Source organism: Salvia hispanica, chromosome 6 (genome assembly GCF_023119035.1).
Source record: "Salvia hispanica cultivar TCC Black 2014 chromosome 6, UniMelb_Shisp_WGS_1.0, whole genome shotgun sequence".
NCBI classification, from domain to species: domain Eukaryota; kingdom Viridiplantae; phylum Streptophyta; class Magnoliopsida; order Lamiales; family Lamiaceae; genus Salvia; species Salvia hispanica.
The window spans coordinates 30,438,583-30,464,734 of record NC_062970.1 but is presented as its reverse complement, the minus strand read 5'-3'; the positions used below and the strand labels follow the sequence as shown (position 1 = coordinate 30,464,734).

Sequence of the window (26,152 nt, the reverse complement as noted above, 5' to 3'; positions counted from 1 at the left end):
GAAATTCAAGTCAGTTAATGGGAGTAGTAATTGCTAAATACCAAGTTATCATTAAATGGAAAATAAGTTATGGGCTATTATATTCATTATTGGGCCTAATAGGAGAAGAAGCCCTAGAAAATACATACTCCTTCTCCCTGGCGCCTGAATTGCCACGGCCGCACTTCTCCAACCGCCATCCCGCCTAAATTGACTAGTATTTTCAGCTGTAGCGTATTTTTATTACCAAATGGAGATTGATTTGGAAAAGCTTCCGTTTGATCTTGACTTTCATCCATCAACTAATATCGTCGCGGCTGGTCTCATCACCGGCAACCTCCTACTGTGAGTTCACTCTCACTTTCCAACTCTTATCATATGAATTACGATGTTGTTGATACATTCTCTGTTCCTTTCCATTAGGTACCGGTATGATGCAGAAGCTACGCCACAACGGTACAATTTTCTCCTGGGCAATACAAAATTGTGAATTTCATGTGTTTTGTTTTGTTAAACTTTTATGTTTATGCTGATTATCAGGCTGCTGGAAGTGAATGCTCATACCGAATCATGTAGGGCTCTCCGTTTCGTCAACGAAGGACGTGGTAATTTGTGTGCTTTCTATAGTACTCGTTGTATTTTTTTGGGTTCATTTCGCCTACTGAAATCGGATTTGGTGCTCAGCTATAGTCACCGGCTCTCCAGATTGTTCCATTCTTGCAACAGATGTTGAAACTGGTGCGGCTATTGCACGCCTTGATAACTCTCATGAGTATGTTTTACATCAAAATTTTGAGTCTAGTCACACTATCATAGATGTCGAGACTTTTTGTAAAATTAAACGGGTTACTTGCCAAATATGTAGGGCTGCTGTAAATCGCATAGTTAACTTGACAGAATCTACCATTGCTTCCGGTGATGATGAAGGTTGTATTAAGGTGAAGTTTCACTCACCTTACTACTGAAAATTCAGTCTCATGACTTAAAGTGCACTATAGTTGTGTGCTATTATGGAGGGTGTGCTAAATGAATGTACTGTGCTTGTTGTAACTTATACTTGTAAGCTCTGTAAAACTCGAGGAACAGCAATTAAGGGATGTATTTTGGTGGTTATGTTGTCAGGGTTGATCAAGTATTTTCAAACATAAATGCTACTGGGTAGCTCCCTCACAGTGGACATACTTAATGCATATTTGTTATCCAATTTATTCTTGTCTGTATCCAATGAAATTTATACTCTTTATCTTATTACTAGTAAAATCACTTTGTTGATTAGTGTGAGTTCATCTTATCTGTAGAATAATTAGTTGAACTGTGCATTATTATCTAAATGCAGCATGTATCCCTTGGCACCATCTTTTGCGTTGAAATCAAGAATTCTGCTCTAGATTTGTTTTTAGTTGAGTAAAGAGAGTTCAGCCTATGACACCTTCTGTTTCAGTGATAAATGATGAGTCTTTATTATTGTTTAGTGAGAAGAGTGTTTTTTTCCCAAGCAGCTAATGGTGAACCATTTTCTTTTAACTGTCTAATGAACATATTTTCAATTTTCGTAATGCCATCACAGGTATGGGATACCAGGCAACGTACTTGCTGCAACACTTTACATGTTCATGAAGAATATATATCAGATATGACATTTGCATCAGACTCGATGAAATTGATTGGAACAAGGTAGTCTTGTTCTCCGTATGCGTTCATGTCTGTTATTACAAACCTTTCTGGTAAAATCCTGCAAAATGTGGTTTGTTCTGAGATGTGGGCTCTTAAGTTCATCAAGTCTGTTATAGTTGAACTCACTGGGATGTGGGAATTGGTCCCCCTCATTTTTTCTTTTGTTGCCTGCTTGGGAGGCAGGGAGTAGTACCTATAAATTTAATTTTCTGAAATTTTGTTACCATGTTCCTAATCCTATATGTCAATGTTCATTTCTCAAATTTCATATGCTGAGTGTAGACTGCCCTATTTTCATGTTGAGAATGTAGTGTATAGCTTCTATTAGCTTCCCAGTTTTAATCTTTTGTAAGTTTTGTGCTTTGATGCAAATTCATCACGTGATAACATTTTCTTCACTACATCCAGTGCTTATGATGCCATCCATTTTATGATATTTCCACTTCTCTTATACATGCTTTAATTTTTATGAAATTTAACACAGTGGGGATGGCACTTTATCTGTTTGCAACTTAAGAAGCAACAAGGTATGCTCTTTTACTTGCTTCCACCACTTTGTCATTTTGATTGCATCTGGTTGTCAGTGCCTTTATCAATTACGTTTACTCAATGAAAGAATATACGATATTAATGTACATCAGGTTCAAACTCGATCCGAGTTCTCTGAGGATGAGCTGCTTTCTGTTGTGATTATGAAGGTTGGTTTTAATTTCTTCTTGAAAAGTAAAAGTTTCTAGATTTGCTTTGAAATAAAGGCCTGTAGCATAGAAGAGACCTGCTGAGTTTGCTGTTGTTGCTATTCATTGCTCATCAGTGAGTGATGAAGCCTTTTTACTACTCGTATATCTTTCCAGGTTACCTTGTACTCTTTTTTATAAGCCTAACTGTTGCATTTCTCCCCTTTGGACTAGAACGGTAGAAAGGTTGTTTGTGGAACACAAAGTGGAACATTGTTGTTGTACTCTTGGGGATTTTTCAAGGATTGCAGGTATATGCCTTTCTTGGATGTCTGTTTTCTTTATTTACATGCTGTCCTAACCATATTGGGATGGAATAGAGGACCCTGCAATATCCTTTTCTACTTTGGAATTTGGTTTGCATTACTTGTTTTTGGTTGATATTGATAGTAGTTTTTTAATGATTAGTGATCGTTTTGTTGATCTCTCCCCAAACTCTGTTGATGCCATGCTAAAGGTCAATACATTCATGATGAGCTTTTTCCTTTTCTTATAACTTTTTTCTTGCTTCTCAAGTTGTTTGTCTGATGAGATTATTCTAAATCTTAAGCTTGACGAAGATAGATTAATAACTGGTTCAGAGAATGGAATAATCAGGTGAGGTTTTTGTATAAAAAAACTCACATTCCACACTTATGTTTTTAGTTCAACTAATATCTCCCTTTTTGTCTTTATAGCCTGGTAGGTATTCTGCCAAATAGAATAATTCAGCCAATTGCTGAGCATTCTGAATACCCTGTGGAAGGTCTTGGTATGGCACCATTCCTTTTTGCAAACTGATAATTGAAGTTTTTAGCTATTGTAGACAGAAGCAAAGCAATTCAATAATCTTTTGCATTTTTCTCTTTTCTCTCACTGCAATTAGTTTTCTTGCCCTGCAGCTTTTTCTCATGATAAAAAAATCCTTGGCAGCATTTCACATGATCAAACACTAAAGGTCAGGGTCTCTCTGCAACTCAACTGTTATATTCATATATGTAAATCTACATTTTGTCTGTCTATCTATTTTTATCTGCATATAGCTTGTTTTACATAATCTATGCTTTCAACTTACCGAGGCCTGTAAATCTATATAGCTGTGGAATTTGGATGAATTGCTGCTAGGATCTGAAAATAGCATGCCAAACCATTCTGCGGCTTCAGATAGTGATAGCGATGGGATGGATGTCGATGCTAGTATCCCAAAACCCTCTAAAGGTATGCCAATATCTTTAGTTGCATTCAATTTTTCACTTTATAGACTGCAAGGTAAAACTTGAATTTAATTTTCTGGCAGAAATCATTTTAGGTTTCAATAGCATTCTTTGAGTCATGTAACTCGTGTGTTTGTTGATGCATCAATTTTTTATGATTGAGTTATACAATGAGGTTAAATCTGGCTTGGCTTTAGTTAGATTAAAACTTTCTTAATCTTTTTTCTGAATAATTACTACAAATATCTTATGAACTAGTGTGCTCCTGGCAATGTTTGCAGGGACCAAGAGGAAAAATGTAAGCAAGGGAAGCAAGCTTGACAATTCAACTAATTTCTTTGCAGACATGTAGAAGTTGCTGAGCGTGGTTGTTGAATGCAGATTTATTTATTTGTATTATTATTATATTTAGAATAGTTGAATGTAGAAAATTGTGCGACTAGAATTGGCCTTCAAGTGTTGTGCTGACAATTTTTTTCACAGATATATGCACTTCTTTATTGTAATTTGTAAGTAGTTTCATTTTGTCCTGTGGATGATTTCTGATCTTGTAGTTTTCTATAAAAAACATGTTATAAAAAACTGTTATTCCAGGCCCAAACGTGCATTAAATCAATACTTTCATCCTATGCCCAACATAATAATCTAGTTTTATCAATAAAAGATACTAGTAATTGATTTAACACAAGGAGAGAATGAAAATAAAAATAAAACCAGTCATTCGCTTACAAAAAATGGCTTGTAAGTCCATGACATATTTATTGGTGTGTTACGAAAGTTTAGATGATAAAACTGTAGTCAATTGAAACACTTGCACAAAAATTGACAAAATAAAACAAATACAACTTTCATCCTATGCCCAACATTACTCTTCAAGAAACACTTGCACACAAATTTACCATCTCAGCTTTTCTGGGAAGTACTGCAATAATAAAATATAAAATATTTACTTCTCATCAGCCAATTAAAACTAATAAATAAATTTAAAAAAACAACAAAACAGAAAATGAAAAAAACACACCTTGTTAATGAGTGACATATAGTAGGGTTTCACTTCTTCTACATCAACATGAACTTTGCTCTTACTGTAAAGATCGTATTTGCTGTACAATTTTAACAATTCAAAAAATAGTGTTAATATATACCAAGGACTTAATTTTTAATTAAAATTAATCAGTTTATTTACTTGAATACGTGGAGCCATTTGAGGTTCTCCCTGTCTTCGTCGTTCATCAAGTGTGTATAAGCTCCAGCCTTATGCAAATCATTCATTTACTATGTCAATAGTCGAATACTTACGATAAAATGAATGGTAACGGACGATGAACAATGCGGCTGTAGGTAGAGTTGTACCATTTTCCTTAGCCACCTAAAAATAGAGACAAATTAAGAAACATGAGATTTCAACTATTATAACTAGTTTAAGATTTGGTATAATGATATGAAAATTGTGTACATATATGTAATTTGTATTAATTGTTAGAGAATTACCAAATACATGTAGTCGTCGTGCCCCCATGACATAACCACATTTTCCAACCCACATCCTTGCTCGTAAACTCCATTCTCAGTGAGATAGGCAGGGTTTTTGCTGTCGGGATTCTCCTCGAAATACTGTGTTTTGCATTAATATTTGATTATACAAGTCACATAAAATCAAATGAATTTTGAGGTAGTATTAATATGTCACCTTGTGATGAATATTGGAGGCGTCAAAAGCACATCCAAGAGGAAATGTGTCACCTGATTTGGGAAATGTATATTAGTGATCATCTTCTAAATGGAGAAAATCTGTAGTAGTGTTATGTACTCACCAACAACAGCCCATTGAGGCAGCCCTCCGAATTTCGGGAGAAGGAGAACTTTTCCAAGATCTAAAAAAAAGAATAGCGTGTTAGGCATAAACGATGCACACTCAAACTCAATATTAGCATAGTATGATACGCTTTGAATCAAGGTTCCACGATTTTGTCGTTGGATTATTCCCCAAAAGGCTTCATACTAATGAAGTTGAGGAAACACTTATTATATTGTTTTTCAATTTACTTGTGAATAACTAATTAATGAGGGGGTTGTTTGGTTGCGTACCGTGAATTAGAGCGGTGAGGTGCAACCAATCTTGATCGGGGTAGTCCTTGCGGATAGCCTCGGCAGATTGCAACAAGTGTTGAATCTGTGGCTCGTCTAAATCAGGATCACTTTCATCCACTACTTCATTAAGAAGCTCACAGCATTCCCATATGCTCATTTCCATTTTGTCAAGTTTTGAAAACTTTTCTCTCATCTGCTTAACCTGCAATTTTAAAATTATATATAGAATGAAAAAAGATATAGAAGAGATTGATTAAAGATGAAATATATTGCACCCACATAATCATATGTCTGGTTGATGTGTTGCAACCGGTAGAATTCATCAACCCCTTTCTGCCTCTCGGTCTCGGCATTAGTATAGTCCCTATAAAATCCATATCAAATACTATACTAATATTTTTAAAAACTTGGCTTAGAAATTAAATCACATGGTAATATGATTAATTAAATACCTAAAGTTTTGGCCAAAAGCATTTATTTCAGGAGCTTCGAAGGCGCCTTGAGATTGCTGCCCAACTTGAATCTCTTCATCTGACACACAATTTGAAATTATAGATCGTGAATATTATGAAACATTATGGCATTTTGGGAGGAAAATAAAATTATAGTACCATGATGGAGCTGGTCAACGAGGTTGGTCATCTTGGCAACAAAAAGAATTCAATATCAAGATTAAAACACAAGTAGATATATTATGTATATGACTGGAAAAATTACAAATGTGACAAAGAAACGGCTTTTCTGTTTAATAATTTATGATTGGAAAAATTCTGGTATTTATAATGAGATAAAGTTTGGACTTGTCGTGTACTCAATAGAAAATCTAATTGCGTTTAGATTGGCTGATTTTGGGAATAAGATTTGGTCAGAGGTGATATATTGCCACTTACGGTTGGGAAATAAAAGTATAATAGTATTAATTTATTATATATAAAAAAATGAAAGATACATACAATAACCTTTGTAATGATAATAATGTTGACTATTACAATCGATAGCTTCAATATATTTCATTAATTTATGATTATGATTTTATTTATTAAAAATAATTTAATAAATTAAGAAAATATAGAGAATACAACACAATATTACTTAAATAATATCAATTGCATATAATAATAAGCAATAAATAATCCTTAAATTGGTAATAGAAAAGGTTAAGACTTAACATAATTAAAATAAGAGTAAAGACCAAAATTGGTCATGAACATGTGACCATTTTACGTTTTTGGTCCTAAACATTATGTTTTGGATTTTTTAGTCTTGAACATATGAAAATTTGATCATTTTGGTCATCCGTCAACATTTCCGTTAAAAACTATGGGTCAACGAGTTTAATCCAGATTTTGACCAAATTAGACTTTTAATTCTGAATTATTACCCCCTAATTAATTCCCTAATTATTTTAATAAATATTTATTTAAAATCAGAAATAAATAATATTAAAAGAAAAAAGAATTGCTCTTCTTCTCCATCCACTGCAACTCTCTCCTTCTCCCCCTCCCCCAAAACCCTTCCTCACCCTCGACACCTTACAAATCTCCCTCATCTCCGGCTCCACGATCCATCTGGAGCACGACCCAAGCGCCTGCAAAACCCTCTGATCCTTCAAATACAAATTCAGATTATTGGGGCTTTTTTTAACATCCTGCATCATCTTCACGAAATCGGGCTGCTGGAGATACTCACTCGTGCTGGGATCGCTCGCCAGCCTCACCCACATCTCGGGCCCGAACGCCTTGCCGAAGGGGCTCGTCGGGCCGCTCGGCGTCGGCGAGGCCGGACTTGAGGGCGTCGTTGGAGGGGTCGATCAGGAGGCCCTTTCTGTAGGCGGAGGCGTAGCGGCGGAGGCCCATGTGCGCATTCTCGGCGTCGGAAAGAGCTTCGATGAATTGGTGGAGGGAAGCGTAGGCGGCGGAGCGGTTGGAGTAGAGGACGTGGTTGGAGGGGGAAAGGTTGCCAGCGAAGAAGTCGGCGTAGCTTTGGCTTCGTCGGCCATAATTTAGATGATTTTAAATGAATATTTATTAAAATAATTAGGGAGTAAAAAATCAGAATCAAAAGTTTAATTTGGTCAAAATCGGGGTTAAACCCGTTGACCATTAGTTTTTAATGGAAATATTGACGGAGGACCAAAATAATCAGATTTCCATATGTTCAGGACCAAAAAATCCAAAAAATAATGTTTAGGACCAAAAACGTAAAATGACCATATGTTCAGGACCAATTATGGCATTTACTCTTCAAATAACTAACGTCATTCTTATCGATTACTTATCTTGTGTATTGTTAGGATTTTAAATTTATATAATCGGTTAAATACAATCAAGTAATTGAAATAATAACTCAATTAACTAATTAATGAAATAATTATTAAAATTTCCATTGATAAAATAAAATAATATAATCGATAAATTATTTTTTAGGTCAATCAATAGTGCTAAATGCAATTTGTAAAGCTTATTCAATCGTTCAAATGTTATAATGCTCTCTTTACCTTTTATAGAAAATTAGACATGTACACTATTTGTAGTAGGGGTGGAAATACGGATATTGGGTATTGGGTTTACCCGTACCCAATCTGATATCCGTCAGGTATTGGATACCTAATATCCAATTTTATGGGATTGAGTATGAGATTGGGTATTGAAATTTAAGATAAATCGGGTATTGGATTACCCGAATGAGTATCAGATATTACCCGAATATATAATTTATTATTTAAAGCAAATTTTAAATTAGGTTTAGCCCTTTTGGTCTTCAAGAGCTAGACTAATTTATTTACTAATTATAACTTACTAGGTTAACATTCTCTAAATTTATATGAATAAGTCAATCTCTCTTACTCTAGGTCATAGCTTCTCCAAACTCAAAAGTTTTACCTATTGCATAAACAAGTCATATGGTTTTTATATTTTAGTTAATATTTTGACTTTTGAATTATATTGTTGGTTGCTTCTACTGTTTAATTAAATGCGTAACTTTTATTATTTTACTACACATTGCATAACCAATCTCCATTTATATAATCATATACTTTAAAATAAAAGTGACGTATTTTTTTATAGTTTTATACTAAAAAATAAATGCAACATTAAAGATATTAGTCAATTTAAATATTTCTATATTTATATTAATATATAAAATTTGAATTTTTTAAATAGTTATTAACTCACGTAAAGAATTGGGTATTTGGGTACCCGATACGTCGGGTATGGATACCCGGGGCGGGTATTGGAGTATCCAAAAATATATTCGGTCGGATTTTAGATAGACATTTAGATGATTTTTGGGTTTGGATACTCGATTTTTTCGGATCGGATATCCACATATACATTCCCACCCCTAATTTGTAGACCACTCAGAATTGTAACAGACATTCACAGAAAAAAAAAAAATCAAAATTTGCCCATAAATATATTTATAGAGGGATGTGATCAATTGCTAACTAATTATCAATCCAAAATTGAGACCAATTTTTAACTATTAGATTAGAAGATCTTGTGGTTGATATAATGCCAAGTGTAATATATTTTAAATTTAAATAATTATTAATTAAATTAAAAGGATATTAATGTCAAATCTAGTAATTATAACTAACTACTTTCTCTCTCCTCAAAATCATCTTAAATCTTTAAATTTACGTAACTCTCTCAATTTAAATTATTTTTTCTCAAAAAATATATCAAATTAAAGATAATTTAATAAGGATTCCAACGAGATCTCAATTGCATATGTTCCGACGATGTTCGGGTGATGAAATTTGATAAATTATATTTCAATTTTCGTACATGTTGATAAGCAGCTTTTATCAACAAATGCAACAAAAAATCTCAATATTATGGATGTTCAATCTCAATAAAAATGTGTTGATATTTTCTTATCTTTGTGTTGATATTCTAATGTCATACTTGTTGATATTTGTAATACACAATATTGATATAAAAAAACACTCACTCTAAAATTATCATATGATAACATAATGACGATATTACCCTTTTGTTGATATTTTGTCTACTATTTATTGAGATTTGTGAGCTTTAATCTCATCCACTCATTTTAAAATCTAAGGATGAAGATTTAATCTTGATTTTTGATTAGAGTGCTATAAGCACTAGAATATGACCCTATTATAGATATATGCGATGATTTCAGCACAAATACAATATAATTGCGCATACATCGATGGCCCAACAGTCAAATTATATCTCATAAACCCATCAAATCAAATAAAGCCCAATAATCTAAGTGGAGTAATTTATAAAGAAATGGAAAAATGAAAGGAAAAAAGTTTATTGAATAAAAAAAGAGAACCCTCAACTTGAAACCGCCGTTTCTTGTTCATCTTCTTCAGCTTCCATTTCTCAGTTTTTAGTTTTTAGTGGTGTGTTAGTTATGGCGGAGAAGAAACGGCTAATAGCGTTAGGGTTTGAAGGATCCGCGAACAAGATTGCGGTAGGCGCTGTGACGCTGGACGGTTGCATTTTGTCGAATCCTCGTCATACTTACATCACTCCGCCAGGGCAAGGCTTTCTCCCCCGCGAAACCGCTCAACACCATCTCCACCATGTGCTGCCGCTTGTCAAATCGGCCCTCACTGAGGCCAACATCACTCCGCAGGATATTGACTGCCTTTGCTACACCAAGGGCCCCGGAATGGGCGCCCCTCTTCAAGTATGAATTCACTTAAATTGGGGATTTTTTTTTGTATGTTATCGCTCTTACTTATTTGGACTCCGAATAAAGTCACCTCTAGTACCAATTTATAAAGCTTAGGAGAGGATGTTCACATTATTTCCATTTTGGTTTAGTTTAATTGGTGTTACTCTAGTTGAACTGATGTTAAATTAGTGTTTTTATTGGCTATTTGTATTATTGACATGTAACTGTGGATATTCATTGTTAGAAGGCTTAAAATCATGTGTTTCTTTTGTAGATATCAGCTATTGTCATTCGCATATTATCACAACTTTGGAAGAAACCAATAGTTGGGGTTAATCACTGTGTAGCACATATTGAGATGGGGAGGATAGTGACTGGGGCAGATGATCCAGTTGTGCTGTATGTGAGTGGGGGGAATACTCAGGTCATTGCCTATAGCGAGGGCAGGTATCGTATCTTTGGCGAGACGATAGACATTGCAGTTGGAAATTGCTTAGACAGATTTGCTAGGGTTCTTAATCTGTCTAATGACCCCAGTCCCGGCTACAACATTGAGCAGGTATGTTTTTAATGAAGCTTTTAAAGCTGGTTCCGTGAACACAATTGCATATGATACAAAAACAACTGCTTGTGAGTCATTCTAATTCCACCAATTTCCTGCCAGCTTGCTAAAAAAGGAGATAAGTTTATAGAGCTTCCTTATGTTGTGAAAGGAATGGACGTTTCCTTTAGTGGGATATTGAGCTATATTGAAGCTACAGCAGAAGAGAAACTTAAAAATGATGAGTGCACACCTGCAGACTTGTGTTATTCATTGCAGGTAATTTGGGGCCATTTTCGTTATAGATGGGCTAACATCTAGTCCTCATTTTTAGAAAAAAAAGGGAAATTCTTACCACATTTGGTTGCATATTGGGGATTTTCAGGAAACGTTGTTTGCAATGCTTGTGGAGATCACGGAGCGGGCAATGGCACATTGTGACAAGAAGGACGTGCTAATTGTTGGTGGTGTGGGATGCAATGAACGGTTACAGGAAATGATGCGTGTTATGTGTAGTGAAAGGGGAGGGAAGTTATTTGCAACTGATGACCGATACTGCATTGACAACGGGGCAATGATTGCCTACACTGGGCTCCTTGCGTATGCTCAAGGCCAGACAACTCCGTTAGAAGAATCTACGTTTACCCAGCGATTCAGAACAGATGAAGTATTGGCAGTTTGGAGAGGGAAGGAAGATTTTAAATCAAATGGCAACTGACAAGGTATTCTCTAACTATAATCAATACAACTCTGTTTATTTATTTTAAATTAATCTGATGCATAGATTCCTATGTGTACAAATGGTATTTCAAACTTGGAACTCATGGTTTATGGGGATCCCTACAAATGTCAACATATTTTCTATGACATGAAACTTGCATAGCTACAGCTGCTAATCAAAACGAAAGTATTGGTCTTATTTAATTAGTTTATTTGTTTGCATTGCAGGCCAATCCACGTGTATCTTTTTCCATCAGGATTTCGTCTTTGTTGTGTATTAGGATGTTGGATAAGGAATTACTCGATCATGTACTGATTTATACAGAAGATGGGATTCTTTCTCTTCCAATTTATCTTCCATTGATCATATGTACTGATTTATACAGAAGATCAAATATTCTCTCTTTTTCTTTGTTTCTTCTTCCATCGATCATGTACTTGTTATTGTGTCTAGAATCAAGATGACTCGAACTAATTTTAAGTCCAAGTATAAGCTTGATGTTGAGTTTTTATTTTTATTTTTAATTGTAGTGCAATATTATCCATGCCATTTAAATAATGCTAATAATTGTTATAAGTTGAACATTTTATTTTATACATTATTCCCTGTGATATGTTATCTTTAAAAACATCCCAACATGGTGAATGGTCATTAGGTTCGACGGTATATTTTGTTAGTAAAAAGTTCCTAACTGAATTTCATTCTATACATCTGTTCTAGATCATGTGCTGTACAACCTTAACTATTTTCTCCCACTTGTTTAACTAGGGAATAAACTTGCTATCCTAAACTTTGAAGCAATCAAAAATGGCTTGAAGCTTCTTGTGATTTAGTTCCTCATTAAACTATGTCATTCCAAACTAGACAGAAAATAAGTTTACAGGATGAAGGAAAAGATTGCAAAGTTGATTTAAGAAAGAAATTGTCGCATGTGGGGATATCAGGCATATATCATACAAGCCATTGTGAATTTGTAGGAACCAGCCCTCACCTTCCTCTCAAGCTCATACTTCTACGCTTCTGAGTTACAGCGAAACGGCGTGCCATTGCAGGATTGTAAAATTTACGCATTTGCGCCGACAGTCTACCGATTGCACGGAGGTCACCAACTGCAGAGAGCTCCTTCAAAAAGGCGTCGAATTTCTTAAAGGGTAATTTCATCCCCATGTTTAAAACTTCTTCCAAAAGTGAAATGGCATCCTTGGTATTATTGCATCCGAATAGTCCTTCAATCATCACGCAGTAGGTATCAGTATCACGAGCACAACCTCTTCTCTCCATCTCCCTCCAAGCTTCAAAGGCACCATCGGGCTCACCAATCTTGAAAAACAACACAATCAGCATATTGTACGTTTGCACACTGGGTGAGCATCCCACCTCGTTCATTTTCCGGAAAAGACGAAGTGCCTCTTCACTATTCCTATTATCACACAGAACCTTGAGAAAACAGTTGTAAGTGACAATATCAGGAGGGTAGCTCGTCTGTCCCATCTCTTCCAAGAACTTATACGCAGCTTCGATTTTTCCAGCAGAACACATGGCATCAATCAGTTCTTTGTACGTAGACACATCAGGAAGGCATCCACTAGCTATCATATCTGCTAAGATTTCAAAGCACTCATCCATTCTGTCATTCTGAACAAGTGCTACCATCATAATAGCGTAAGTTTTTGCTGTGGGAGAAGACATAGTTGAGCCTTTGGTCTTCATGAACTGCAGAATCTCAGCAGCATCTTTCAGCATCCCTGCTTTGCAAAAGGTATCAATGGCAGTGTTGTACGTGAAATATTCGGGCGTAAAACCCATACTGATCATATTATCGAGCACGCCCATAGCTTTGGTCGGGTTCCTAACCCTGCACCACCCAAAGAACAAAATGTTATATGTGTCAGCATTCGGCTTGACCTTGCTTCTCACCCTCTGGCACATCGCCTCAGCATCCTCAACGAGAGAGCACTTGCACATAGCATCCAAGAGCAGATTTAACGCGTTTATCTCAGGCTGTGTCTTCACGCGTATCTTTTTCTTCTTCGCAAACTTCTGAAGATGCGTCAAGTGTTTCTCAGTATACCTTCTCAAAATGGTCAGCAACACCTCAATAGGTACAGAGCTTTTGTCACTCCTTTTCATATAATCAAGCAGATCACAGATGATCCGAAACTGCCTCACCTTGTACTTAGTACTGGATAGAATTTCAATCATTCTATTATAGGATTCAGGCTCATGACTATAATATTCTTGGTGCCCCGCCCAATTAAAGAACCTGAATGCTAGCTTCTCCTCAAATCGAAGCCTGTCTAGAACCTCTACTACCAAAGGTGTTGTCAATTCAATGCCAAGTTCATCAAGAGCCCCCTCCATTTTGTACTCGGGCTTTGCATAATCCAACACTGTTTTGTACACCTCATCAGCATGATCAGTTCCATCAGTAGAAGATGGCTTGATCGATTCAAATTCCTCTGAAGTGCAATAGGGCCTAAACATAAGTGGATAAAAATGCGGGGCGATGAGAATATTTCTGCTCGGTACAGAGGAGGGGTAGGCGAGCATTTTGCTGTAGTCTCTATAACAACTTAAAGCAACAGGATAAGGCGCTACTGCAACATGATTAGTGAATGATGCATTTCTCAATAATCTGTGAGTTGTGTGTAAGAGTGAAAGCCGCCGCGACATTGCGGTGAACATTGCACACAAAAGCATCAACAAGACCTCAATGCATAGTCAAATTAAAAGAAACCGCAGGTTCAGAGCAAAGAAGGCACAATCATGCCATTGAAGCATTTCATCGAACACATTAGCGGCATTAAGATATAGCCTTCCGGTTTCCGCCGCATTAATACTACAGAGCAGCTCAGATGCTACAGAGAATTTATCCGACCAGATACTTCAAAAGCTTGGTGTGCTAGGGGACTGATCAGAGGGATGGAGAAAATTCGCGCCAACTGTAACTCAAAATCTATAAATACGATATTTGCTAATTTGCTTTCATGAAACATAATGAATAAAAAGTATAGCCTTTTCTTCAGAAATAGTAGTAGTAAATATACGGGAAATAGTATATATTGATAATTATTTTAAAAAAAATACTATCTGCGTTTGGGGATGGCCCCATGTAAGGCCCAATCTGAATTGAAGAATATGGGCCTGACCCATTGAAGATTCTATGAGGCTCTTCGGTTTGCAAGATTGTATATCGAGATTAAATATATAGTGTGTATGGTTCATGAATTCAATCTTAGATGGATAATTATGAAATAATTAGTCATAGCCAACCCCCTCCAACTGGATTAGTCTCTCAACTCAATCTTATATTATATCTCGTTACTATATTAGTTTCATATGCTCTTAATTAATATCGACACGCATTTCACGCAATTTCTCTAATCTCTCCAATTAAAACATGTACTACTTGCCTTAAAAAAATAAAGCCACTGTTGAAGAGAAAAGAAATAAAGTAGAATAAAAACTTAAAGCCAGAGGTTATCATTAATTAACAAAAACTCAGTTGATCAAATCTCATTAAGAAATGTATAGGTATCTTAGAATAGGGTAGAAAAATGGCAACAAAAAAGTTTTACAAGTCCTCTGTCAACAAAGTCATGCAATGAAATACAAATACTAAAAGGAAGGCTGACTATTCAGAGGATTAATATGTATCTAATCATCTTTCATACTCTCTCATAATCTTATTACCATGCATTTAACATTTTTAGAAGTCATGGTTTAGATTATGTGAATACATCAAATCTGAGCAAAGAAAAATATCTATTGGGGCCCTTGAGTTGATACTCAATGTAAAAAATGTTGACATATGTATTGCTTACCCATGAATCAAATTTGACCAAGTTGTTTCCTTTATCTAACACAAGGGAATAAAAGTGCTTATTAATCCAAGTGGGGGAAAGAAATTAGCAAATTACTAGTTGACAAAGTCAAGCTCAGTAAAGCACAACATCCATAAAATCAGACTCATTTCTTCCCCATATTCTGACAACCTCTCTCTCTAGACATAATAGTGATAAAAGTGAGAGTTAAATGGGAAGAGCACCTTGTTGTGACAAAAGCAAGGTAAAGAGGGGGCCATGGTCTCCTGAGGAAGACACCACTCTCAGAAACTATGTTCAGAAGCATGGCACTACTGGAAGCTGGATTTCTTTGCCTCAAAAAGCAGGTACTAAATCTTTTTTTCTTTTTAATTAAAATTTCCTCAATTTTGTTTAATTTATTCATACACACGCGCGCGCATACATAATCACTTTGTGTTGACGAAATAGGGCTGAAGCGATGCGGCAAGAGCTGTCGGCTGAGATGGCTTAATTACCTTAGGCCCAACATCAAGCACGGCGGCTTCACTCACGAAGAAGATACCATCATTCTTACACTCTATCATACCATTGGAAGCAGGTATTAATTTATCTCTAAATTCATCTAACCAAATGTATATAGTTACATTCATTATCCATGCATTGATGCCAAAGTTTTCAATTCCTTTTAAATGCCAATAATTTATCAGCATACTCATTCCGCTATTAATCCGTTAATGTACTATTAGAAGCGTTGCCAAAATTTAGCAGCAACTAAATTAATAACGGTGTCAATTTGTCGCTAACCATTTTTACTAGCGGAATTATATTTATGACATATAGTAGTGGAATTGTGCACTAGTAAATAGTGATATTTTTGTAGCGAATTAAGTGTCAAATAATTGGCTTGGATTTATACTGTATGGTATGAATAGGTGGTCTGTGATAGCTTCACAGCTTCCAGGGAGAACAGACAACGACGTCAAGAACTATTGGAACACCAAGTTAAAAAAGAAGCTATTGGCTGCCAATCATCCGACCGCCGCCACAACAACAATGGGGAGCATTAACTCAAAGATCGACAACATGTTGCCATATTTCCCAGTTGATACGGAAATTCTAGACTCTCCGTTCCTACTTCCCGGACTCAACGAAGCACCGGATTCTGCGCCACTTCCTTCAGCTCCAGCGAGCCTTTCAAACATTCATGTAAATGGATCATCCGAAGACGACTCGTTTCTTGTTGAATTAATGCCCTATGATGCCTTCGATTTCCAAGACAAATTTAACTATCAACTTAACTATCTCGAGCCGATGTATCAAAGTTATACTATGTGAAGTTGAAGAAGAGAGGAGTGATGTTAATGCATTCAATAAATAATTTAGTGGTAATGGATATATATGTTCAAGGTATATAGTTGTGTTTAAAGTTTAAACTATTACTGTTGATTAGCTGTCGTTGTAGTTGAAATTGTATGGTCTTTTTTAATTGATCATATCATACCAATATCCACATGCAAATTTCTGTTTGAGATAATTGCAATATCTTGCTGAAAATATAGTTTATGTTTGATCCAAATACTTAATTTTATAACATGGTATCAGAGCAACTAACGCCCAAACTACCATAACCGAAAAGATGTCTAATAAACACGGATTTTACATGTATATAAGTGTTAGACTTGACTTGTTTTGATTAATTATTATTATGTGATAGAAGTATGTTTTTCTTATATTCCTATCAATTGATTGTTTAATGAATTTGTTGAGTTTTCACAATAAAAATAACTTAAAATATGTCAAGAATTGAAAATACTAAATTTGGAGTCGATCGGATGTTGTCTCGCATACTCACCTTCTTATTGGGCGAGACGCGCGTGGTGGCGAGAGCGGCTCTCGAAGCCTCCAACGTCGTTCTTCGGCATAGGTAGGCTAACTTTGTTATCTGAACTAGCCTTATTAGCTTCATAGAAAATAAATAGGTAACATGCATTTGCAATCCCTAACTCCCAAGATTATATGCTGAAACACGTGGAGAGGTAAACCGTGCAAGCTTAGTTTAGTGGCATTCATCCATTTTATAAATTATAAGAGTGGAAGATTTGTGTACAAATCTCAATCTCTCAAACTCCAATCCAAAGCAAAATTTAAAAATACAGGGTAAAAGAGTAATTAAGCAGAGAGAAGAGTGATGCTAAACAACCAAAGGACAACCACACAAGGTTATATTAGTAAATTGAAGCATTAATTATATTATTATAATATTCATCATAGTTAGTGGACTAATTAAAAAGAGTCTATTAATCCTCAGCCTCAATATTCATTTTTTAAATCAAAATTCCCTCTCTTCTTACTATTCAAATTTTAATTAAAGTTGTTCATTGATTAGATGTTATAGTTCCAATAAAACAAAAATTTATACACAAATCTTTAATATAACCACAATATTTTGAATAATAGTATTACTTACTCTATAATGGATAGCGTTACCACCGTAAGAGAATTTGGAGAAAACTTGTACATACTAGTAATAAAAATTAAAAGATGAGAATTTCCATAACTTAATCTACCAACCCAAAAAAAATGTGAAATAACTTATTCCATAACATTCCTTCTAGTAGCAATTGGAGAATATATACATACACTAATAAACAACTGCCTATTTTTTTTTTATTTGCTTAGTAGTGATAAATCTATCTATCCATATATCATATACATATTGTTATATATTTGGATTAATTAAATAAGCAAGATGATAAAAAAATATCTTTTAGTGATTAACTCAGTGATTAAATGAGCAAGATGATAAAAAAATCTTTTCGTTAATAACTCATTGATTATATTTGCAAGATGATTCAAAATTATTAATTTATACATTGGATTTTATTGATAGCAAATATATGCAATTTGGGTGAGTGTTTTTATTTGGGATGTGTCGTATGAAAATAATTCACTAATTGATATATTGATTTTATAATATTAAATCTCGAGCATGTTATAAAGTCTTTAATCAAACACTATAATATTTCTTTTACGTACAAAATAGTTGGTGCGAATAATTTACTATTTAATCGATATTAATCAATTAAATTAAACAAATTATTTAATCAAATAACAACGATAGAAGGATTTTTCTTATAAATGAAGAAGTTAGTAGATCTCAAGTACATTAATTAATACTCCAAATCTTTTAATCTAATCACGAACTGTTCTGTCTAATTTGCACCATTAAATATCAATCAAGACTACTTCATTAGTATTTCACTTATAAATCAAATAGCTGGGTGAGAACAATTTACTAATTGATTGATTTACTTTGCAACATTAAATCTCAAGCATGTATAGTCAAACACTAATGTCATATTTTGCACCAATAGGATTTCTTTTACTAAAAAAAATCCGATGAAAATAATTCACTATTTGATCAATTTGTTTCTTGTGGTATTAGAACTCATGTAAATTAAAAAAATATGTAATCAAATAATAATGTCATTAGGATTTATCTATTAAATCAAAACGTTGGATGAAAATTAATCACTAATTAAAATTTACAATTTTAGATATTAAAAAATCATTTAATCAAGCACTAATTGATCTATCAATTTGGCAACATTAGATTTAATCAAGACTAGTTATTAGTATCTCTCTTACAAACCAAATAGTAGGACGAGAACAATTCACTAATTGATCTATTTATCTTGCAATATTAAATCTCAAGCACATTAAAAATTATTTAATCAAACACTAATATCATATGATTTCTTTTACTGACAAAATTGTCCGATGAGAATAATTTACTATTTAATCTTATTTATTTGTTGTATTAGAATTTAAGTAAATTAAAAAATATTTAATCAAATAATAATATAATTAGGATTTCTTTAATGTATTTTTAATATAAATACAAAATTTATCAATATAAGGAAATTAGATCTAAAAGTTACTGAGATAAATTTGAGTTTGTAATCAATATCGATAATAAAATTTGAATAAAAATATATTTAATCAAATCATTACTTGATTCATCTATTTTACAACATTACATCTCCGCCAATACTGGATGAGAATAATTCAATCTATTTGCTTTGAGTATTATTAAACACTAATGTCATAGGATTTCTTTCACTGTCAAAATAGCTCAACGAGAGTAATTATGTTTGATCTATTTATTTATTGTGATATTAGAATTTAAGTACATTAGAAAATTAAGTTTTGTTTTCAAGTGTGGGTGGGAGGTAAATTGAAAAATTAAGTTATTCCAATAATAAATTAAATCGAGTTTCTAAAATAAGGATGAATGAAATTAAATTACTGATTGAAATTTGCAATGTTAGATCTCAAAGTGCAATAAAATTCAATCAAAATACACTTATAAGAAGATGAATTATAATCTAAACTAATTTACTTGTTGTAATTTTGTTATTTATCTTTTAATTTGATTTCTTGTATTTCAAATATGTTATTCCAATATATAATTGTTTTGTTAAGTTTTATAGCGTATATTATATAATTTAGCTAAATCCAACTAAATCTAATACAGAATTAATTAAATTCAGTCATTTAATTAAGTGATACAATTATTTAAATTAAATATTCGAATTTTCATCTATTATTCAACAATAATAATAGAATGCTTTGTACAAACTAAATGGATGGTTGCCGGGGTCATTACTTACCTATTAATTACCTCTAGCCTAAGAGGCGGTAAATCTTAGGAAAACTGAAATGGAAGAGAGGGAGAAGCTGAAACTAAAGGACATTAAAGTAAAATTGATTATAATTGAACCGGATATTATAAGTAAATTGGTTTTTTTTCATACTAAATCAGTTTATAGTTGTACATAATGTGGTCACTTGGCTTTTCCCTTTTTCCATACTAAATCAGTTTATGATTGTACATAATGTGGTCACTTGGCTTTTCCCTATTGTATATACAGCCTAAATAAACACGCGCGAAGGAAACCATTTTTTTTGGCCTCTTGGATAAGTTTGAACCAAAGTTAAAAAAAAACATAATTATCATTGACTAATCTAGCAATTAGGAGTAGTAGATTAGTAAAAGCAATCTCCACGCATTTAATTTTACTCGGGCGGCTCTTGACTCTTGAGATCATTATCCAATAGTTTATCCATATGTTTTAGTAATTGGTTTAGTAGTATTAGAAAAACTTAGATTTGTTGACTTCACAACATGAGGGTGTAAATAGTCTGTCGCCCTAAGCTTTGAATTGAATGAATTGTCTAAACCATGTTGGTGAAATACGACGACATCAATCCACATTTACATAATCCTTGTTGATAATAAATAACTATTAATGATACGACCAATATAGTATATGACCTTTGCGAGTTAAACTTTCAGTGACAAATCATGCGTGTTGGGTCATTATCAGATCAATCTGTTAACGACACGATCTAATAAGGACAAACACGAATATGATCTGTTAAAAAAATCCCAAACCCGAACATGAATACGACCCACTACCCTCAAACCCGAACACGGCACGAACCCGACACGAAACCATTAACGACACGAACTACTTTGGGTCAATACGTACATGACACGACACTATAACAATACGACCTGATAACACGATAAGAATCTGATAACAACTGCTCTTGATTAACAAAAGTTACAAAACTTTGAACATGATCATTAAGAGTCTAATGAGAAATCTAAAATCTAATTACACAATGTGATCTGATGAACAATAACATCATCTGATGAACAATAACATCAATAGATTCATAGTAACGAAATCCAACAAAAAAAATAGCATCATTTTTATAATACTACTAGTAAAATTTAATAATATTATAATATTATTTCTTAATAGGTAACCCGAACACGACACGAATTTTTCGTGTCCTTAACGGGTCGACCTAATAAGCTTTGACCCTAACCCATTAATTTCATGCGGATTCGTGTCGGATTATCGTATCATGCCAAAAATTGAGAGTCCTAGTTTACGTTGATAATAATCCATATACTACTTCTGCTATTTCATCTTGATATATGATATATACTACTACATATTATTATAGACTCCACGAAAAGTAACAATAATTTATCAATTATTGATCCATATATATACTTCATTCCTGAATTGGTGAAACAGCATTCATATATCATGCTTGGTCTAACAACTTTCAACTTCAACCCCACCAACCAACAAACACATGATTTTTGTAACTGTAATTATTCGGTGATGTTACCGCAGACTTGGCCATTGACTCACAATGTGTGTTATTACTTCCCTAAATCAAACAAAATTTCTAATTCGAAAAAAAGGTTATAGACCAATTCTTATCAATAATTGTGACAACTTTTGTCTGATTTTAATTCTTTTAAGGTACTCCATATACAGTATACTTACATACAGTGTCTTTCATGTATATTCACATATATTGGAGTCGGAGAGAAATTGACTATCTTGTAGTAGTAATAGTAGTAGTACATTGAATAACAATACATGGTTTGAAGCGAGGTTAGTCAAGTGCGCACATTGAATAGCTAGTGCCTTGTTCTAGTCTCCGCCAGCGGCTAGCCCAAAGTTCAACAAAAATAGTCATCAAGTCTCAACAAAAATCAATGGTAAACTCAAACTCACAATTCATAAATTGGCGCCAAGCTGACAAATCAAAAGTAGTCTCAATATTAATAACAAACACTCTAACCCTTCATGGCTATTATTATATAGGAGTACTAGTGGTATGAAATTAAATTAAAGAGTGATCAATTACGAAAAGTATGGAGACACAAGTAAAGAATAGTTACACATTCGTATTTAAGAATAGAGTGAACTACATAAATCGTACATGATCTTTCACTTTTGCAAATAAATGGTACCTGATTTTTATTTTATATCGTTTTTGGTACCCAATGACGATAATAACCCTAGGTACCAAATATGTGATTTTTTTTCATGGGGAATATTTTTGGAAATTGCAATTAAATAGTACCAAATATGTGATTATTTTTTCTTCCTTTCTTATTTCTCCTTTTCTTATTTAGTTTCTTCTTCTTTCTTTTTTCTCATTTTCTTCTTTTTTTTAGTATTTTATCTTCCTTTCTTCTTTTTCTTTTTTCTCCTTAATTTATGTTTCTTCTTCCTTCTTTTATCTTTTTTCTTCTTTTTCTTCTTTCTTTTTAGTGTTTTATACATACATCTAATTGCATTCATAATATAAATAAAAAAAATACCTAATTAAATTAATTATTTAAAATAATTAAATTAATTGAATATTTTTAAATAAATTATTTTATACTCATTTTAAGGTTGAAACACCTAACTAAAAATATTCAACTTTTTATATCATTGCAATTCACAATGTTAAATTTATATTAAGGCTATATTATTTAGTTACTAATTTAATATAAAATAATAATAATAATAATAATAATAATTATTATTATTATTATTATTATTACATAATATTATGTGATTCATAATTTATAAAATTACACTACAATTATTTATTAATTACTATCAGTTTTTAGTATTATAATAATAATATTATTATAATAATTAAATATAATGATAACTATAATTATATTTAAGTATATTTGAACGATATTAAAAATGAATTAATTATTAATTTATAATATTAAAATAATAATATTATTAATATTGATTAATAATAATAGTATAAAGAATGAGAAGAATGAAAGAAGATATTATAATACTCCCTCCGTCCCAGATTTGAAGTGACATTTTGCCATAAAAGTCCGTCCCACATTTGGAGTAACAATTAGAATTTATCATATTTGCACATAACATTTTACCCCATTATTCACTCAAATTACACCCAAATGCCATTATATACACAAAAATAAACCAAAACATAAATCAAAATCTAAAAGTCAATTCATCTCACTTTCCACCAACTAACTTCATTTATTACACACTCCACCTCTCACTTCATTAATTACACACTCCACCAATTCCTTGAAACTCGTGCCATAACTAATTGTCACTCCAAATGTGGGACGGAGGGAGTATCACTTTTGGTACTAATTTTATGGATGTCCAAAATACTCTTTATGACATAAATGAGAAAATATATTTGCTTAAAGGGCATTTTGGAAAGAAAATTGCATCAGGTACCAAAAATGTGATTTATAGGTACCAAAAATGATACTCCCTCCGTCCCATAAAAGTTGAGATAAAACTTTTGGACACGGAGATTAAGAATTTATATTAAATAAATAGGAGAGATGAAAAAAAGTAGGAAAAATAAGAGAGAGTAAAGTGAATGATGGAATAAAGTAAGAGTGATTAGATGTTTTGTCTTTAGTTAAAAAAGGACTCAACTTTGTTGGGACAGACTAAAAAGGAATACGACTCAACTTTTATGGGACGGAGGGAGTATAAAATAAAGATCAAGTACCATTTACGTGCGAAAGTGAAAGACCAGGTACCATTTATGTAGTTCACTCTTAAGAATAAGACACTGAATTTGCAATTTGGGGCAGCTAAAATTATTGGACTCAGTTACAGAAAATAATACAACTATTTGTAAAAAGAATATATTCTTAAGGTTCCGTTCAATATCATAGAATTGAGCTCGTAGAATTGAAATCAACACTTTCAATTCCAAATCCATTGTTTAGTAATTATAAAAATTTGTATTTGATAATTCAATTCCATGATTTGAATTTCATATTAAAAGTAGGGAATTAAAATTCTAAATAGTCATAATATTAGGCACTTTCACGCACTACACTCACCGCACACACTTATATCAATTCCTACAAAATTCAATTATGTATAGTATCATTTTTACTTAACAAAGAATGTGAAACTGATTATAATAGTTCAAATTCAATTCCAATTCTTGAACTGAATGGACCCTTTATCTAGCCCAACCTAACAAAAAAAAGCCCAAAAAATTTCCTTGGCCCACCAGTTACATCACCAGATTCCTTATTAATTTGATTCCACACATTTATGTATATAGTCCCACACATCGCATAATGACTCTGTCATGAACACTTGCTCTATTTTAATAAAGAATCAAAATCCTTTCTGGATGAACCGTTCGAAGAATTGTTTACGTTATTACAGCAATTCTTTATTAAACAAGTGTCTTCTTTTATTTATAGAGGTGTATTCGATATAAACAGAAGAAGATTATTGAGTTATGTGAAATGTTTCTGTTCTTTACTTTATACTCTGTTCCACACATTGCTTCAAAGTAATTTCATAGGTGTATCAATTTTTTATGCAGTATACTAACTTAATAAACTTTTGGGAATAATGACAATATATTTGGCAAATCAACTAATCGACAAGTGAACAAAACATTTCAATTAATATAAACCCAGCTTGCATGAATAATTATTAGTTTAAAATATGTTGGCCCTTCTGCCGAATCAGAGTCATATCTCATCCAACGGTTACACACAAATCTCAAATCTGTACCGATGATGAAAGATAAAAAAGAATTTATAATAACAAGAAAATTAACAAATGGGCAGAGATAAATAAAAAACTCCAAAAAGAATATAGCTTTGAAGCAAGAATCAGAAATGAAGAAATGCAATCCACTAACTAAACCCAGAAACTGAAATTTCTTCACACAATTGACGTGGATCAATGAATGATGTATGTAATAGCCAAAGCAACAAGCATCAACACATATGCTATTCCTTGATCGATAGCAACCCCTGCATAAATCACCAAAATACAATTGTCAAAACATTTACAAATAATTACTAGTACATGATTATATATAAATAAAAAATAAAAAATAAAAAAATAAAAGACTGACCGTCGCTAGAAGGAGCAGGTGCTGGCTCAGATGCCTGCGCATTAATTGAAGGAGCCATCAATGCCAAAACTAAAGCAGCGATTACCATCACACTGTACAATCTCAAAACCTCCATTTTTCTTTTTCTTTTTAATTTTGTTTCTCAACGAATAAATCTTGTTTGTATACAAGAGAGAAATGAATTGAAGGGAGCTGCTTATTTATATGGAAAATGAAGGAGGAACCATTTTCCATCTGTCAAATTTTTGTTTTCCAGATTCTGAAGGGCTGTGAAGCGTCGATGGTGGACACGTGTACGGCTCAGGAGCGTCGCACGTTCTGTTTCCAGGTAAGATAGAGCTGTTGGATGAAATTGAAATTAGTGGGGATATGCGACACGTGCGGAATAATTTGGCATTTCGAATTTGAGTGACCGTTGGGGACAACTAATAAAGGCTTATTGCTGACAAAAACCAACTAATTTTTCGTTGTAAAAACTTGGACTCTTTCTTTCTCCTTGTATCAACAACATGAAAGCAACATTGGTCTCAAATAAAATAACAAAACTTTTCTTGTTTTTTACATTACAAAAGAAGTAATAGACGACCAATTCTTCAATGCATGGAAACACCCATTTTATTAGTATATGAGTATGTACTAATGAAAATCACTTGCATAAAAAATAAAAATATCTCAAATCATTCGTTGAATTTATTGAAACAATGGTATCAAAGCATGACAAGTGATAATATTTTAGACAAATTAAAATAGAAAAGGGTATGATAGTCCTTTAAAATTAAGGTTGGTATGCTATATCCTAAAATTACATCATATTTCAATAATCAAATGCACATATTTCTTGTACTTATATCTAATAGTACTGTTATGTTGCATTGTTGCAATACTAGCAGTAATATGTTATTCACATTATGATAATACATTTCATATATTAGTGGCTCAGTAGTTTTATATTGAAAATTTCTTATAATTATATTTGT

The 26,152-nt window shown here is 33.0% G+C and overlaps 5 protein-coding genes across 9 annotated transcripts; 3 read left to right on the top strand and 2 right to left on the bottom strand.

The window, feature by feature from the left end:
- The first annotated feature begins 108 nt into the window (after window positions 1-108).
- LOC125192280 (WD repeat-containing protein 55-like) lies at window positions 109-4,089 on the top strand. Of its 5 annotated transcripts, XM_048089811.1 has the most exons (15): window positions 116-324; window positions 403-435; window positions 520-584; window positions 664-751; window positions 845-917; window positions 1,547-1,653; window positions 2,138-2,180; window positions 2,295-2,351; window positions 2,565-2,641; window positions 2,799-2,847; window positions 2,941-2,987; window positions 3,068-3,141; window positions 3,272-3,327; window positions 3,467-3,587; window positions 3,865-4,089. In XM_048089811.1, the coding sequence occupies exons 1-15, from the start codon at window positions 230-232 to the stop codon at window positions 3,933-3,935; spliced, it is 1,056 nt and encodes a 351-aa protein (XP_047945768.1). In that variant the 5' UTR covers window positions 116-229; the 3' UTR covers window positions 3,936-4,089. The 5 variants fall into 5 exon arrangements, with proteins under 5 accessions (XP_047945772.1, XP_047945770.1, XP_047945769.1 ...); XM_048089815.1 differs by lacking the exon at window positions 3,865-4,089 and having other exon boundaries at window positions 109-324; window positions 3,256-3,327; window positions 3,467-3,590; XM_048089813.1 differs by lacking the exon at window positions 2,295-2,351 and having other exon boundaries at window positions 115-324.
- Window positions 4,090-4,285: 196 nt separating this feature from the next.
- LOC125196974 (inositol oxygenase 2-like) lies at window positions 4,286-6,410 on the bottom strand. Its single transcript, XM_048095649.1, has 11 exons — window positions 6,286-6,410; window positions 6,127-6,205; window positions 5,954-6,038; window positions 5,672-5,876; window positions 5,398-5,457; window positions 5,274-5,326; window positions 5,075-5,197; window positions 4,880-4,952; window positions 4,770-4,845; window positions 4,605-4,686; window positions 4,286-4,505 (listed from the first exon to the last, which is right to left on the bottom strand). The coding sequence occupies exons 1-11, from the start codon at window positions 6,314-6,316 to the stop codon at window positions 4,479-4,481; spliced, it is 894 nt and encodes a 297-aa protein (XP_047951606.1). The 5' UTR covers window positions 6,317-6,410; the 3' UTR covers window positions 4,286-4,478.
- Window positions 6,411-9,967: 3,557 nt separating this feature from the next.
- LOC125195739 (probable tRNA N6-adenosine threonylcarbamoyltransferase) lies at window positions 9,968-12,109 on the top strand. Its single transcript, XM_048093929.1, has 5 exons — window positions 9,968-10,348; window positions 10,611-10,895; window positions 11,001-11,156; window positions 11,263-11,599; window positions 11,826-12,109. Exons 1-4 carry the CDS (start codon window positions 10,070-10,072, stop codon window positions 11,593-11,595), a joined length of 1,053 nt encoding a protein of 350 aa, XP_047949886.1. The 5' UTR covers window positions 9,968-10,069; the 3' UTR covers window positions 11,596-11,599; window positions 11,826-12,109.
- Window positions 12,110-12,426: 317 nt separating this feature from the next.
- Window positions 12,427-14,612, bottom strand: LOC125195738 (pentatricopeptide repeat-containing protein At1g73400, mitochondrial). Its single transcript, XM_048093928.1, has one exon. The coding sequence runs from the start codon at window positions 14,296-14,298 to the stop codon at window positions 12,586-12,588; it is 1,713 nt and encodes a 570-aa protein (XP_047949885.1). The 5' UTR covers window positions 14,299-14,612; the 3' UTR covers window positions 12,427-12,585.
- Window positions 14,613-15,604: 992 nt separating this feature from the next.
- LOC125197093 (transcription factor RAX2-like) lies at window positions 15,605-16,814 on the top strand. The gene is made up of 3 exons (XM_048095797.1): window positions 15,605-15,769; window positions 15,873-16,002; window positions 16,337-16,814. The coding sequence occupies exons 1-3, from the start codon at window positions 15,634-15,636 to the stop codon at window positions 16,737-16,739; spliced, it is 669 nt and encodes a 222-aa protein (XP_047951754.1). The 5' UTR covers window positions 15,605-15,633; the 3' UTR covers window positions 16,740-16,814.
- The last annotated feature ends 9,338 nt before the right edge of the window (window positions 16,815-26,152 follow it).